Raw genomic sequence first — 14,939 nt, forward strand, 5'->3', positions numbered from 1 at the left:
CTCAATGTAGTGGGGAATTCTGGAGCTAAATCTGAGTTCAAATCTAGACTCCACCATTTACTTATTGTCTGACTTTGGGGGAAATCACTCAATCTCACGCTGATGCAACATTCTGTTTGTTAAAGGGAGAAAAAGCCTGCCTTCTCAGGGTGTTATGTGGATTAAATTAGTTAATTTACATAAAGCATTTACAGCCTGGAGATGCTCTATAAATATTACTTAGTATTTTTTTCCACTTACCTAGGATTACAAAAAAACCCAATGTATGTAAAAGGTCATGGTGACTTGTAACTCTCTTACATAGAAAACAAAATCACAGGGCCGGGGATTTAGCTCAGTGGTTTCACTGGGTGCTGCACAAGCGCAAGGGCCCGAGTTTGATCCCAGGTACCCCCCCCCCAAAGAAAACAAAATCACTTAAAAACTTTTATTTAGTAGGAAAGACACTTTCTTACTCATGTGTCAGTCATTTATTCCTAAACTGCACTGTATTTATACTACTATTTTTTCATCATCTCATCTGTTAACGGACATTTGAAAGGCTGATTCTGGTTTTTGCCTGTTATGAACAAATATGCTATGAATATTCTTGCATAAAATCTTCTGTGGAAATGTGTTTTCATTTCTTTTGAGTAAGTACCTAGGAGTGGAATGGCTGGGTAATAAAATAGGTGTAGGTTTAACTTTATAAGAAACTCCAAGCAGTTCTCTAAAATATTTGTATTATTTTATATTCTTACCACCGACATATGGAAGTTCCTCTCCAACATTTGGTGTAATCTAGTGATGTGTAGTAATATTTCACTTACTGCTTGATTTTTATTTATTATTGATTGTCATATTGGTGCTAGGGATTGAACCTGGGCCTTCGCACTAAGTTACATCCCCAACCCTCTTAATATTTTTTTATTTTGAGATAGGGTCTTACTCAGTTGCTAAACTGCACCAGCTGGGTTGAAACTTACAATCCTCCTGCCTCAGTCTCACAGAGTGATGTGATTACATGCATGTTCTACCATGTCCAGCTGTGATTTTAATTTTCTAGGCAAGGTTTTTTTTTTGGGGGGGCACAGCATTTTGCTACATGTTGCCCAGGCTGGGCTCAAGTTGCCCAGGCTGGGCTCAAGTGCTCCTCCTGCTTCAGCCTCCCAAGTACTAGGACTACAGACACCATATTGCCACACCCAGCTTAAGCAAGACTTTATTTTTACTTATATATATTTTCTATATTGTCTGACATGAAGGTATAGTCTGAACCAATAGTCCCTAACTGAAAAATGTTGAGTTTAAAAGTATTTGGAGCTCAGAATTTTAGGTATTTTCCACATATTGTGCATCTCTATATATTATGCAACATCTCCAGCAGAGTAATCAAGTAAGATGTAATCAAATACCGAAATATTCTTGCAGCAAACTTATGCATAGGGAAGCTGAGTAGGATTAAGATTATAAATAACCTCAGGGCAGTTCAGGTCAGGCTTTCCTACCAAATGAGATTTAGTAACAAGCTAATGAAAACTTATCTGTTTTCAGAGCTCTTTGAATTTTGGAATTAAAAACAGAGCAAAGACCAGTGTTTCATTTTCTTGGATCATTCAACTACCCCAAAACTACACCCCCAAATCTATTTTATATTTTGCTCTCCTTTAGATATGAGGACAAGTACCATTGGTATCACCCTATCACTTACTACAGACCTCGATTATTAAGAGCTATACTTATTGAGCTGTGTGTGGTGGCACATGCCTATAATTCCAACACTCTGGGAGGCTGATAACAGAAGGATGCAAACTCGAACCCACCCTAGGCAACTAAGTCACTTAGTAAGACCCTGTCTTAAACTAAAAAGTTAAAAAAGGCTGGGATTGGGCCGGGGATTTAAAAAAGACTGGGATGTAGCTCAGTGTGAACGCCCTGGGTTCAATCCACAGTACAGCCCCTCACCATTCCCCAAAAAGTTACTTTTTTTTGGTACTGGGGATCGAATTTGCGACCTTGCACTTGTGTGGCAGGCGGTGGAACCACTGAGCTAAATCCCCAGCCCCCAAAAGTTACTTATTAATTGAATAAATGCTGTCATCTTGTTCTCCCAATAAAAGAAATTATTTAGGAGCAGAAGCTAGTATTCTATTACTTTTTAATTCCTCTATCGTATTAGCAAATAAACACATGCACACGCTGATTGGCCAAACTCACTTTCTACTTGGACTTTGACTTGGACACTACTGTGAATAAATAGACTGGGTGGATGATGGCTTGTAAAGTTCCAAACACTTCACAAATACTACCTCACTGAAACCTCCTAACAATTTTATAAATTAATATGTAATTAATGTTTTTACAGATGTAGAGGTAAGTTAAATAACTTGATGAGGTCACAGAATTAACAATGTGGGACTTAAACCAGAGAATGTGATTTCATACAGTATTCTCCAACTGCATTAACTATTAAATTATTTTTAAATAATATTGTAAATACATCACACACCTACATCCACAGTAAAGAAAAAAACAACTATAATATCGTGCACGATTCTAGTGCTTTCTAATTTAAATCCTGCCAATCTTCATAAATCCTGTGTAGAAAGCAATTTTACAGAAGAAAAAGAAAAAAAATAGAACTAAAAAGTACCTTAATTTTGTCAGAGCTCTGCAGTCCCAACCTCAAGTGCAATAACTGGAATGTAGTGAATACTTAATGTCGAAAGCATGAAAACACAGCTTGGATCTCCAACACGGACTCACTAACTATGCAACCCAATTGTTCTGCTGCCATGGATAGCTGTTCTGATTTTCTGACTTAAAAAGGAGACCCATGAAACTTCAAAATCTCCTCTTTTAAACTGAAGGTTTTCCCTACTCCACCCCTTTTTCTCTATCCTTTCCTCTAGTTTTACATCATGGATCTCCAGTAATTGCAACAACCAAGTTTTGTTGTCCCTGTCTCTAGTCTTGTCCTCTCAAATATGACTTCTACAAAGTATTCAGCACAATTTATCTGTAATGTGACTAACATCACTCAATCGTTACAGTCTTTTTAATGGATCTGCACCTCATGAGAAATCCACATCCCATTTACATGAGATCTGCTCTACTCTCACGCTGGCCTTTCTTGACACATAGCTCACGCTGTGGGAGCACCACACTGCTTCTAACTCCTCACACGCAGCAGGGCATCTTTTGCACTGAGACCATTCTAGTGCAGTGCCTCTGTCAGGAGTGTACCGGCTGACAGACAGACATTACTGAAGATCAGGGTGGGTGTCATCCTCTCTGGGAAGCTTTCTCTGACTACTGTCTCTTGTCAGTACCCTCATAATGCCTGCTATTTGATTGTCACTCCATGTTGTTGTTTTCTGTTTATGTAGTTTCCCAGGACTGTCTCATTCAATCTGTACCCTTAGTACAGCTGTCCTCAGTATATGGGGAGGACGGGTTCCAGGGTCCTCCTCTGATAGCCAAACCTACAAGTGTTCAAGTCCCTAGGCATGGTAGTTGCATATAACCTATGCACAACCTCATGTGTGTGTGTGTATATATATATTTTTTTTTTTTTTCTTTTTTTGTACCAGGGATCAAACTCGGGACCTTATGCTTGTGAGGCAGGTGGTGGAACCACTGAGCTAAACCCCTGGCCCTCCACATGTATATATATTTTTTTCGGTACCAGGGATCGAACTCGGGTCCTTGCGCTTGCAAGGCAGGCGGTGGAACCACTGAGCTAAATCCCCAGCCCCACATGTACATTTTTTAAAAACCTCTTGATTACTTATTATTACTCATACAATGTAAATGGTATGTAAATATTTGTCACACTTTATTGTTTAGGGGATGATGACAAGAAAAAAGTCTGTATGTACATGTTCATTACAAACAACCGTCGTAGTCCTAACTGTACAGTAATGTAGTAGATATGAATCTGCCACACTGCTAGGAACACCAGATCTTAATGGCTTTTTATGGACTGATTGAACATTGTAGTGGAAGACCCCTGATTTAGCACTTTTTTTTTTTTTGTACCAGGGATCAAATTCGGGACCTTGCGCTTCTGAGGCAAGCGGCAGATCAGCACTTTTTTTAGCAATGTAAATTGTTCAAAGGCTTCAAAACACATTATCCTCATGGTAAAAAGTATTTGCTGTTAATTAAACTATTGCATGCTAAAATAATTTAGCTCAAATTCAACCTTAACCAGCAAATTTCCTGATCTACTATGGCACACAATGATCTCCTCTTCAAAACTTGTGTACAGGTTACTATTTCTTTATTTGGCTATGCTATAGCACTGTTTTCAATTGTTTGAGATAGTTCCCAAATAAAAGAAAAAACAAAGTGAGGGCAGTAGCCAGGCGTGGTGGAGCGCTCCTGCAATCCCAGCACTTGGGAGGCTAAGGCAGGAGGATTGCTGTGAGTTCGAGGCCAGCCTGAACTAATAGCGAGACCCTGTCTCAAAAAAAACAGGGTAGAAGGCCGGGGATTTAGCTCAGTGGTTTCGCCGCTTGCCTTGCAAGCACAAGGACCTGAAGTTTGATCCCTGGTGCCAAAAAAAAAAAAGGGTAGAATCTATCAATTTTTTCCAATTCAAAGTCTATTGTAATCTCCGTAATTACCTATAATTAATGAATAATGATGGTGAGGGGATGATTAAGAAAGATGACCAAGCCTGGCATCATAACACATTCCTGTAATCCCAGCATTCTGCAGAGCCAAGGCAGGAAAATTCCAAGTTTGAGTCCAGCTTGGCAATTTAGCAATTTAGTGATACCCAGTCTCAAATTAAACAGAAAAAAGAGCAGTAGCGATGTAGTTCAGTGGAAAGGCCCTGGATTCAATTCCCAGAATGGAAGGGGGAACATCAGATTAAACAAAAGTTGGACTAATAAAATTTCAGTCACCATCCTTCCTTATGGAGTTTTATTTTAACCTCTATTTCACATGTTCAAAGAAAAATCAATACACTATTTCCCATCTTTCATTTGCATGAAATCTTTAGAGGATAATATTTACATCTTTTCAGTATTTTGAATAATGCTTTGTATTACTGTAGCCACTTCAATAAAATTTAATTAAATATTCCATAATCCACATGGTTCTACAAAGTTCTGTTTTTCACATAACGACAATAATATTAAGTAGACTGTTCAGAATGGCAATATTAATTTTCAGATAGTTTCTGATAGTGTATACTTTCTTTTTCTGTTTGTTTACCAAAACCAAGACTAACTGTTTTCTTCTTTTTGTGATGGGGTCTTGTTATTTTGTGCAGGCTGGTCTTGAATTCCTGGGTTCAGGTGCTCCTGCCTTAGCCTGCCAAGTGACAGGACTACAGACATGTACCCAGGCATGGTAGCACAGCAAAACTTTATTTTAGTAGGCACGATTTTGGGAAAATTCTGTCAGTCTTACTAGTTTAAAAGAACAATCATGTCAGGTACACCATGTTATGGTGCTGTTTGAAAATAAATTTAAAACAAAGCAGCATCATATACGCACAGACCACTTACCCCAGTAATTTCTGTATATTTTTAACTTTTAAAGACTTGAATTTAAAATATAAAGATTACTAAGCTTGCTTCAATTTTAAAATGAAAGCAGAAGCAAATTAAACTCCAAAAGAAACTTTTCAGAAAAGATTTGAAGACCCATGCCTTACCATTGTGCACATAGGTGAGCCTCCTTTCTTCTCTGGTTATAATGTTGGACACCCAAATATCATTGCTATGAATAAAAGCAATCCAGTCTGGATCAGCAGGGCATAATTTTGGATCCATTCGTATATTGGGACAACTAGTTTCCACTAAACTGGGCTGTAAAGGTTGTTGCTAAAAAGGTAAACAACATTTTAAGGTAGGTATCAGGCTGATGCATACACATTTGTTTGCCAGCACCCTTTCTATTTGATGACTATTTCTAGGTAAAATGTCAACTATAAAAACTGCTCTCAGAAAAACATACTTTGAACTGCTTTAACTTATAAAGAAGGACTCACTTTTTATTATGAATGAAAAGGCTAAGAGTAATAGGAGATACTGTATTAGTAAAGGTGATATAATAAAAGACAATATCACATTCCAATACAACTACACAAATTTTGTTGGTCCAATCTGTTTAATGGATTATTTGTTAAGTATTTACTTAAGTAAATATTAATGTTTCCTTATTAAATATTTATTAAACAACTTAAGATTAATTTTAACCAATAAAAACAGCCCACTCACAAAAATGTAATGAAAGCCAGGATCATCACAATTCTATGAAAAGAATACCTCCGTAAAGAATTGCTAAGCAGCCAGCAATTTAGCTCAGTGGCACCTTGCCTGCCTCGCAAGTGCAAGGTCCTGAGTTTGATCACCAGTATGGCGGGGAGGTGTACTGCTAAGTAGGCAGGCCTGGTAGTGCACACCTGTAATCCCAACATTCTGGGAGGCTGAGCCAGGAGAATTACAAATTTGAGTTTAACTTGAGCAATTTAACAATTTAGTGAGAACCTATCTCTAAATAGAAAGGGGTGAGGATTTAGCTTAGTCCAGAGGCCCTGGGTTCAATCCCTGGCACTCAGTTGGATGTGGTGGCTCACGCCTGTAATCCCAGCACTTGGGAGGCTAAAGCAGGAAGAGTGGCCTGAGTTCTAGGACAGCCTTCACTACATCTTGAGTTCAAAACCAGCTTTGAACTACAGAGTGAAACTCTGCCTAAACAAACAAACAAACTATCCCCAAAACTGAAAAATAAACTTCTAAGAATAAAACCAAGAACATAAAAATTTTTGAGATGAATTAGCTTTCAAGACAACCAAAAATGAATTGCCCTGTGATAACATCTTTAACAATCTCCTTCAGTGCTTACATAGAAAATGGAAACTGATTCCCTTTACTTTATCATCCTATATAGCAAGAGTTTTGAGCACTTTAAAATTTTTATCTTAATGTCACTGGAAAATTATTAACTCTTAAAATTAGAAATTAGTATTCTATTTCTTGTTTTCACTCTAAATACATTTCTTTCCTTCCTTCTCCTCCCTCCCACTTTTGTGTACTGGGAGTTAAACTCAGGGAGCATGGAGCCCAGTCTTTTCTTTTTTTTAATTTTGAGACAAAATCTTACTAAATTGCTGAGGCTGGCCCTGAACATGTGATAGTCCTGCCTTAGCCTGCTAAGTAGCTAGGATTACAGGTACGTACTACCAAGCCCAGCTATAATTAAATTTCTTAGTTGGTAGGTTGTTATGGCTTATATCTACATGTACCCTCAAAGCTTCATGTGGTCATAGGTGGAGCTTTCGGAGATGGCTAGATTTAGGGTGTGTGATGCTGGAATTAATGGTCTAACGCTGGGATTAAGGGTGCCCCACCCTGGGTGTGAGTGCTTCCCAAAGAGCAGATAGCCTGGGTGGGATATAGGGGACAGAAAGAGGGCTGCTGCTTCTGCTTCTGCTGTTTTGCTGCTTGACTGCTACTGCCTCCTGCCTGCTCTGTGATGCCCCTTGCCATGCCACCCTGCCTTGGAGCCAGCTGATTATGGACTGAAACCTCTACAAACTATGAGCCAAAATAAACTCCAGGTATCAAGTATTTTATTTCAGCAACGAGAAAATTAACTAGGACAGCGGGTAAAATGAAGTTTCTATTTATTTTTTAGTTATCTTTCTGATTCAAGTGCAAATCTTGAGGACCCCAAATAGATTTAACAAACATTAACTCCAACTTACCGTAAATCCTTGTGGCCCTCCATCTTTTACGTGATAAATTCCACTACCAGCCTGAAACAGAAATGTTCCACTTCCTTGGTGATAATCATAAGAAGCAATTCCAACTGTTCCAATCCGTTTTCTTTCTCTTAATAGTTCTTCTTCTCGAGAATACATTCCATAGTCCAGTGTTGCCTGTTAGAAAAGGAAAGTCATCTATTCCAGTCTTTTGAAAACTTGCCTTTGGCCGGGGATTTAGCTCAGTGGTTTCATCACCTGCTGCGCAAGTGCAAGGACCTGAGTTCGATCCCCGGTACAAAAACAAAAAAAAAACAAAAAAAAGAAAGCTTGCCTTTGCTTTTAACACTGAAATCCTAGCAACTACAATATTATTAAGTCTACATTTTGAATGACCTGAAAATTTCCAAGAACTTTAGACAGGTTAATTTCAGGAAGTCTGCTAAATGATTTTTTGGTAAAGGTTCATTAGATGATTACTGTATAGGGGCCAGGGATTTAGCTCAGTGGTTCCGCTGCCTGCCTCACAAGTACAAGGACCCAAGTTCGATATCTGATACCAAAAAAAAAAAAAAGAAAAAGATGATTACTGTATATATCAGACAATAAGAATAAAATCCAATAGTTTTACATGCAATTAAAATACAAACTTTTAAGTCAAGTAGTTTAAATCAGGCTTTGATCTCCCTTTCCTGAAAGTCAGACCACAAGCAGACATGTAAGTTCCTCAAATTTCCCTCACTGTCAAACAGTAATAAATTATCTGTCCCACCCTGTGAATATTAATATAGCTAAGATATGTAAGCTGAATAGCACAATTACTGGCACAGAGAAAGCTCTCAAATCTCTCAGTTGTTATTAGTACCTTTCCACTGTATCTATCAACACTACTCTAACGAAACCCTAAGTCAGGGATGGCGACAACAGCTGGCTGCAGCACATGTGCCATAGGTTCACTTCCACTGCTCTAGGTCAAGCTGGTCACATCACTGACTTAACACCCGAGGTGTGTCAGCATGCACAAGGTCCTGGGTTCAACCCTCAGCACCAAAAAACAAAACAAGACCCCAAGGTGTGACTTCTGGTTCCTTCCCTCTTTGGGTACTGGGGATCAAACTCAGGACCTTGCGCTTGAAAGGCAGGTACGATGCCACTGAGCTAAATCCCCGGCCCTTCAAAAATTTTATAGGTATGATTTATTACTTATTTGGCAGTAGTACTGTTTTTCAATTTTTCAGTGTATTTCCTAACTAGAAGGAAAAAATCCTTGAGCAGAATCTGTCATTTTATTCTTCTACCTACATTACCTTTACAATCAGTGTCAAAGAATGTCTGTAATTATCTGTAACTACAGCTGATGATAAAGGGCTTTCCCAAGATATTATCTGATATGTGTATATATATTTTTAATTTTTAAAAATTTTATTATTTTGAGACAGGGTCTCACCATGTAGTTCAGGCTGGCCTTGAACTCACTACATAGCCCAGGCTGGTGGTGGACTCATGTGATTCTCTTGCCTTAGCCTCCTGAGTGCTGAGGTTGCAGGCATGTGCTACCATGCTGGGCTATAGTTTTTATGCATACATTTTTGGGGGGTACCGGGGATTGAACTCGGGTCCTTGCGCTTGCGCAGCAGGCGGCGAAACCACTGAGCTAAATCCCCAGCCCTTAATTTTGATCTTTTTATCTGTTTGAAATATCTCTTAAAACTGTTCTCAATGAAGCCAAGAGCAATTCTAAGTACATGATTATGTCTGAATTTCTTCACTCATATTCTCTGTAAAGGTTATCAGATTTGATCTCTACTTAAAATGTCTTAATGATTTATAATTAGAACACAAGAAATTTCAGAGCTTAAAAAATCAACTTTTGGGGCCGGGGATTTAGCTCAGTGGTTCAGGTGCCTGCCTCACAAGCGCAAGGTTCCGAGTTCGATCCCCGGTACCAAAAAAAAAAAAAAATTAACTTTTATAAGAGAATGCTGTATTTTGTGATCACAAAAATTGTTACTTGGAAGAATAACAAGCAAAACAAAAAATCCTGAAAAAGATCAATGTGGGGAACACTAGCCTTACTTTAAGAAAAGTTAAAACATGATAAATAGAATGAACAATGTATAGAATAGAAAATCTAAAATAGAACACTGAGTAAGTAGAGAATTAGTAAGAAAAAAATAGTGGACAGGGGCCGGGGATTTAGCTCAGTGGTTCTGCAGCCTGCCCCAAAGTCAAGAACTTGAGTTTGATCCCTGGTACCAAAAAAAAAAAAAAGGCGGACAAAATGGCACTTTTACAACCAGTGACTACTGATTTGAATTTTAAATCTGATGAAATTATTATACAACCATATGCAAAAAGATAAAATTGGACTCACTTCTCACATATTCTAAATGGATCAGAGACTGAAATGGTAAAAACAAAACTGACTTCCACTTCCAGCCAAGATGGATAATAAGGTCCAGATTTACCCTGCCATCTCAAACAACTGAGAAGTTGGGCAAAATATATGAAATAATGATTTCAAAACACTGGACTTCAATTGCCAGATATTTAGCTCAGTGGTGCTGCCACCTGCCTCGCAAATCCAAGGTCCCGAGTTTTATCCCCAGTACTAAAAAAAAAAAGGGGGGCTGGGGATTTAGCTCAGTGGTTTCGTCGCCTGCTGTGCAACCACAAGGACCTAAGTTCGATCCCCAGTACCAAAAAAAAAAAAAAAAAAGACACTGGACTTCAGATAAAAAAGGACAGTAATACCTGAGAAACAGGAACCAAATTAGATAAGCCTTACAATTGCCTTAAAAATTACACAAACCCAACATTCTCCAATTACAAAAACACTAAAACAAACAAGGAATGGAAGGAAAATTTCTCAATTTAAGAAAACAGCATCTGTGAAAAACCCAGAGCTAACACTTCTTAATGGTGAAAAACTGAAACCATTCCCATTTAAGATCGGGAAAAATGACTGTATTGGAGGTTATAGCTGGGACAATTACACAAGAAAAAGAAAGGAAAAGCAACTGAGAAGGAAGAAGGAAAACTATCTCTACCTTCATGATGATATATTTAGAACACTAAAATTCTACAAAGTACTATTTAGAGCTGACAAATGAGTTCAACAAAGTTGCAGGAAACAAGCAATATATAAAACTGATTTGTATTTCTGTATACTAGCAATGAACAATTTGAAAATGAAATTAAGAAAACAATTCCATTTAAAGTATTAAGAGGAAATACGAATTTAAAAATAAAAGGGCCTGGGATTTAGCTCAGTGGTTCCGCTGCCTGCCTTGCAAGTGCAAGGTCCCGAGTTCGATCCCCAGTACCGGAAAAAAAAAAAGAAGTACCAGACTTGTACTATTGAAATAAAAATAGAAAAGATTTAAATAAAGGAGAAGACTTCACTGTGCATGGACTGGAAGACAGAGTTAATGGAATGCCTATCAAAATTCCAAGACCCATATATGGACAAACTAGGCATCGTAACATTCATACAAAATTTCAAGGGACACAGAATAGCCAAAACAATGTTCAAAAACAAGAACTATGTTGGAGAACTCATTTTTAAAATTCAAAAGTTAGTACAAGGGGTAGGAGTGTAACTCAGGGGCAGAGGGCTTGCTTAACATGTGTAAGGCACCCTCCTTGCAAAGAAAGAAAAAGTTAAGTCTACAGCTACATTAATCAAGACAGTATGGTTTTCCAGATACAGACAAACTGACCATCGTTATACTCACACAGAACTGCAAGAGACACAGAACAGCCATAAAGACAGGCAGGTGGGCCAATGAACAGGATTTAGAGTCCAGAAATAAACCTATACATTGATGGTCAAATGACTTTCAATAAGGGGCTAAGACCATTCAAAAGGGGATAATCTTTCAACAAATGGCATGGGGAGAAGTAGATATCCACATGTAAAATAAGAAACCAAAAAACCCCCAAACAAACAAAACTCAATAGATCAAAGCCTTAAATGTAAGCATTAAAACCGTAAAATTCAGCCAGGCATAGTGGCACATGCCTGTAATCCCAGCACTAGGGAGGCTGAGGCAGGAGGACTGCCGCAAGTTCCAGGCCAGCCTGGCTACATAGTGAGTTCAAAGCCACTTTAAAGTATACAGTGAGGGCTGGGGATTTAGCTCAGTGGTGCCACCACCTGCCTTGAAAGCACAAGGTCCTGAGTTTGATCCCCAGTACCAAAACAAACTGCACAGTGAAACCTTGTCTCAAAAAAACAAACAACAACAAAAACTCTTTTTTTTTTTTAAGACAAAAATCTGCATATGTTTGGCTTAGGCAAGTTTCTTAGATATGAAATCAAAAGCATAAGCAGTCAAACAAAATACCCTGGAATTTAAAACTTGCATCAAAGGACATAACACTAGTTTGGTTTTTTTTGTTCTTTGTTTTTTTTTGGTACCGGGGATCAAACTCGGGTCCTTGCACTTGGGAGGCAGGCAACAAAACCACTGAGCTAAATCCCCGGCCTTTTAATACTAGTTTTATAGGACTGCTGTAACTAACTGCCACAAATCTCATGGCTGAATAAAACATTTATCCTTAGCTCTGGTTAGGAGGGCAAAATTAAGGTGTTGGTGGAGCCAGGTTCCTTCTAAAGGCACTAGGGGAAAATCCTTCCTTTCCTCTTCTAGTTTCTGGCGGCTACCAGGGATTCCTTGGTAACTATAATCTCTTTTTCTGCATGGCGTTCATTTCTTGTGTGTATGTCTCAAATTTCTCTCTCCTTTTTCTTCAAAAGAAGCCAGTCATTGTATTTAGGTCCTAATCTAAATCCAAGATTATCTAATCTTGGATCATTAATTTAATCATGTCCACAAAGATTCTATTTCTATGAAAAGTCACATTCACAAACACTGGGGTTTAGGATTTAAATATAATCTTTTTGTAAGCCCCTACTAAACCAACAGCTTTACTATTAGGAAAATAACAATAAACCAAACAGCCCAATTAATAAACGGGCATAGGATTTGAACAGATATTTCTCCTAGATGTACAAATGGCCAATAACTACATGGAAAGAAACTCAGTCAAGAACCAAAATCAAAACTACAATGAGCCGGGCCAGGGATTTAGCTCAGTGGTTCCACTGCCTGCCTTGCAAGCACAAGGTCCTGAGTTCGATCCCCAGTACCAAAAAAGCCAAGAAACCTATAATAAGATACCACTTCATACCCATTAAGATGGCTATAATTTAAAAAGTACACACAAAATGTTGAGAATGTAAAGAATTAAAGACTTTTGTGCACTGCTGGTATGAAAGTAAAATGGTGTAGCCATCACCATTGGTGTACCTACTATGGCAAACAGTATGACATCTCATCAAAAAGATAAACATAGTACCCAGGCATGGTGGCACACGCCTGTAATTCCAGCACTTGGGAGGCTGAAGCAGGAGGATCCCCATGAGTTTGAGGCCAGCCTGGGCTACCTAGTGAGTTGAAGACAAGTCTGAACTACATACATAGTGAGACCTTGTCTCAAAAAACAAAACAAAACAAAACAAAAACCAAAAAAAAGTTAAACATAGAATTACCATTTGATCCAAAAATTCCATTTCTCAAAAGAACTGAAAACCAGGAATGGAACAGAAATTTGCATACCCATGTTCATAGTAGCATTATTTGCAACAGCCCAAAAGGTGGAAATAACCAAGTGTCCATCAATAAATACTAGATTAAACGAAATGTGACTTACACATACAATAAATTTCTTAGCCCTATAACTAAACCTTGATGATATAATGCTAAATGAGATAAGCCAGTCACAAAAAGACAAACACTGTATGATTCCACTTATATGTGGTAGCTAAGCAGACAATTCATACAGACAAAAAGATGGCGGTAGATGAGTCTGGGAGAAGAGGGATCATGAGAAGTTTGATGGAGAGAATTACCATTCTGGAAGATGAAAGAGTTCTGTGGATAGTGGTGATGTTTCCACAGTCAGTACTGTACTCAATGCTACTGATGTATGCTAAGGTTCACTTAAAAAGAGTTCATGTGATAAATTTTATATTAAGTATATTTCACCAAATGCTTTAGAAAAATTAATGCCTAAGTATTTCATATTAACGTAAATGATGAATAGAAGAATCACAAGGCATAAAAATGTCATCCTCTCGAAAGGAGACCAAAATAAATGCGTTTAAATTTATAGATCTGCATTAATTATTGTAATGGTAAACACTCACCAGAAGTAATTGAGCTGATTTTATATTAACTGTAATAAATTAATGACTGCTATATTTTTTAAAAAGTAAAAAGACAACTCACAGAATGAGAAAAAAAATATTTACAAATCATATATCTGATAAAGGTTTAGTATCCAAAACACATTAAGAACTCTTTTTTTTTTTTTTTTTTTGGTACTGGGGATCTAACTTGGGACCTTGTGCTTGCGAGGCAGTCAGTGGAACCACTGAGCTAAATCCCTGGCCCAAGAGCCAATGAAAAATGAATAAAGGACCTGAGCATACAGTTCGCCAAAGAAGATGTACACAAATGGCCAATAAACATATAAAAAGGTACTCAACATCACTGATCATTAGGGAAACAAATCAATGTGACAATGAAGTACCACTTTACACCACTAGGATGGCTATAATCAAAATGATGCACCGTAAGGTTTACCAACGTTTAAAAAGGTTAATGAGGATGGAGAGAAAGTGGAACCCTCATACACTGCTGATGGGGATGTAAAACGGTACAGGTGCTGTGGAAAAGTTTGGTGGGACTTTGAAAATTAAAACACAGAATTAGCATATCACCCAGCAATCTCATTTCTATATGTATACCCCAGAGAACTGAAGACATAAATTTAAACAAAAACTTGTGCACTATAGTTAAAAGCAGCATTCATAATACCTCCAAAGCTGAAATAACCTAAATGTCCATAAACTGATGAATAAACAAAATGTGGTACAGCCATATAACGGAATATATTATTCAGTCACAATAAAAAATGAAATACTGTTACTTGCTACAATGTGGATAAATCTAGAAAATATTATGCTAAGTGAAAGAAACCAGTCATAAGGACTATTATCATATAATTTCATTGATGCAAAATGTTCAGGCTAGGCAAACTGAGAGACCCAAAACTGTTCAGTGGTTAACTAGGCAAGCAGTACAGAAGGTGAGCTAGATGAGGAGTAATTGCTAATGGATATCTTTTGGGTAGAACAAACATGTTCTAAAATTAGATTATGATA

General features: G+C 37.8%; 1 protein-coding gene across 5 annotated transcripts in view; it reads right to left on the reverse strand.

Moving 5' to 3' along the window:
- The window catches only part of Dpp8 (dipeptidyl peptidase 8), a 61,595-nt gene that overhangs the window by 30,717 nt on the left and 15,939 nt on the right, over positions 1-14,939 (reverse strand). For all 5 annotated transcript variants that reach the window (XR_002386439.2, XM_004855618.4, XM_013076235.3 and 2 more), the window contains exons 5-6: positions 7,709-7,882; positions 5,654-5,822 (exon numbers count right to left, since the gene is read on the reverse strand). Coding sequence is in view for 4 of the 5 variants with exons in the window: in XM_004855618.4 (XP_004855675.2) it covers positions 5,654-5,822; positions 7,709-7,882 (343 nt within the window). In the remaining variant the exon portion in view is untranslated. The remainder of the gene's footprint in view (positions 1-5,653; positions 5,823-7,708; positions 7,883-14,939) is intronic.

This window comes from Heterocephalus glaber, unplaced genomic scaffold, assembly GCF_053883595.1.
Source record: "Heterocephalus glaber isolate CG9 unplaced genomic scaffold, H.glaber_assembly_v1.0 deba00001689, whole genome shotgun sequence".
In the NCBI taxonomy this organism is placed as follows: domain Eukaryota; kingdom Metazoa; phylum Chordata; class Mammalia; order Rodentia; family Bathyergidae; genus Heterocephalus; species Heterocephalus glaber.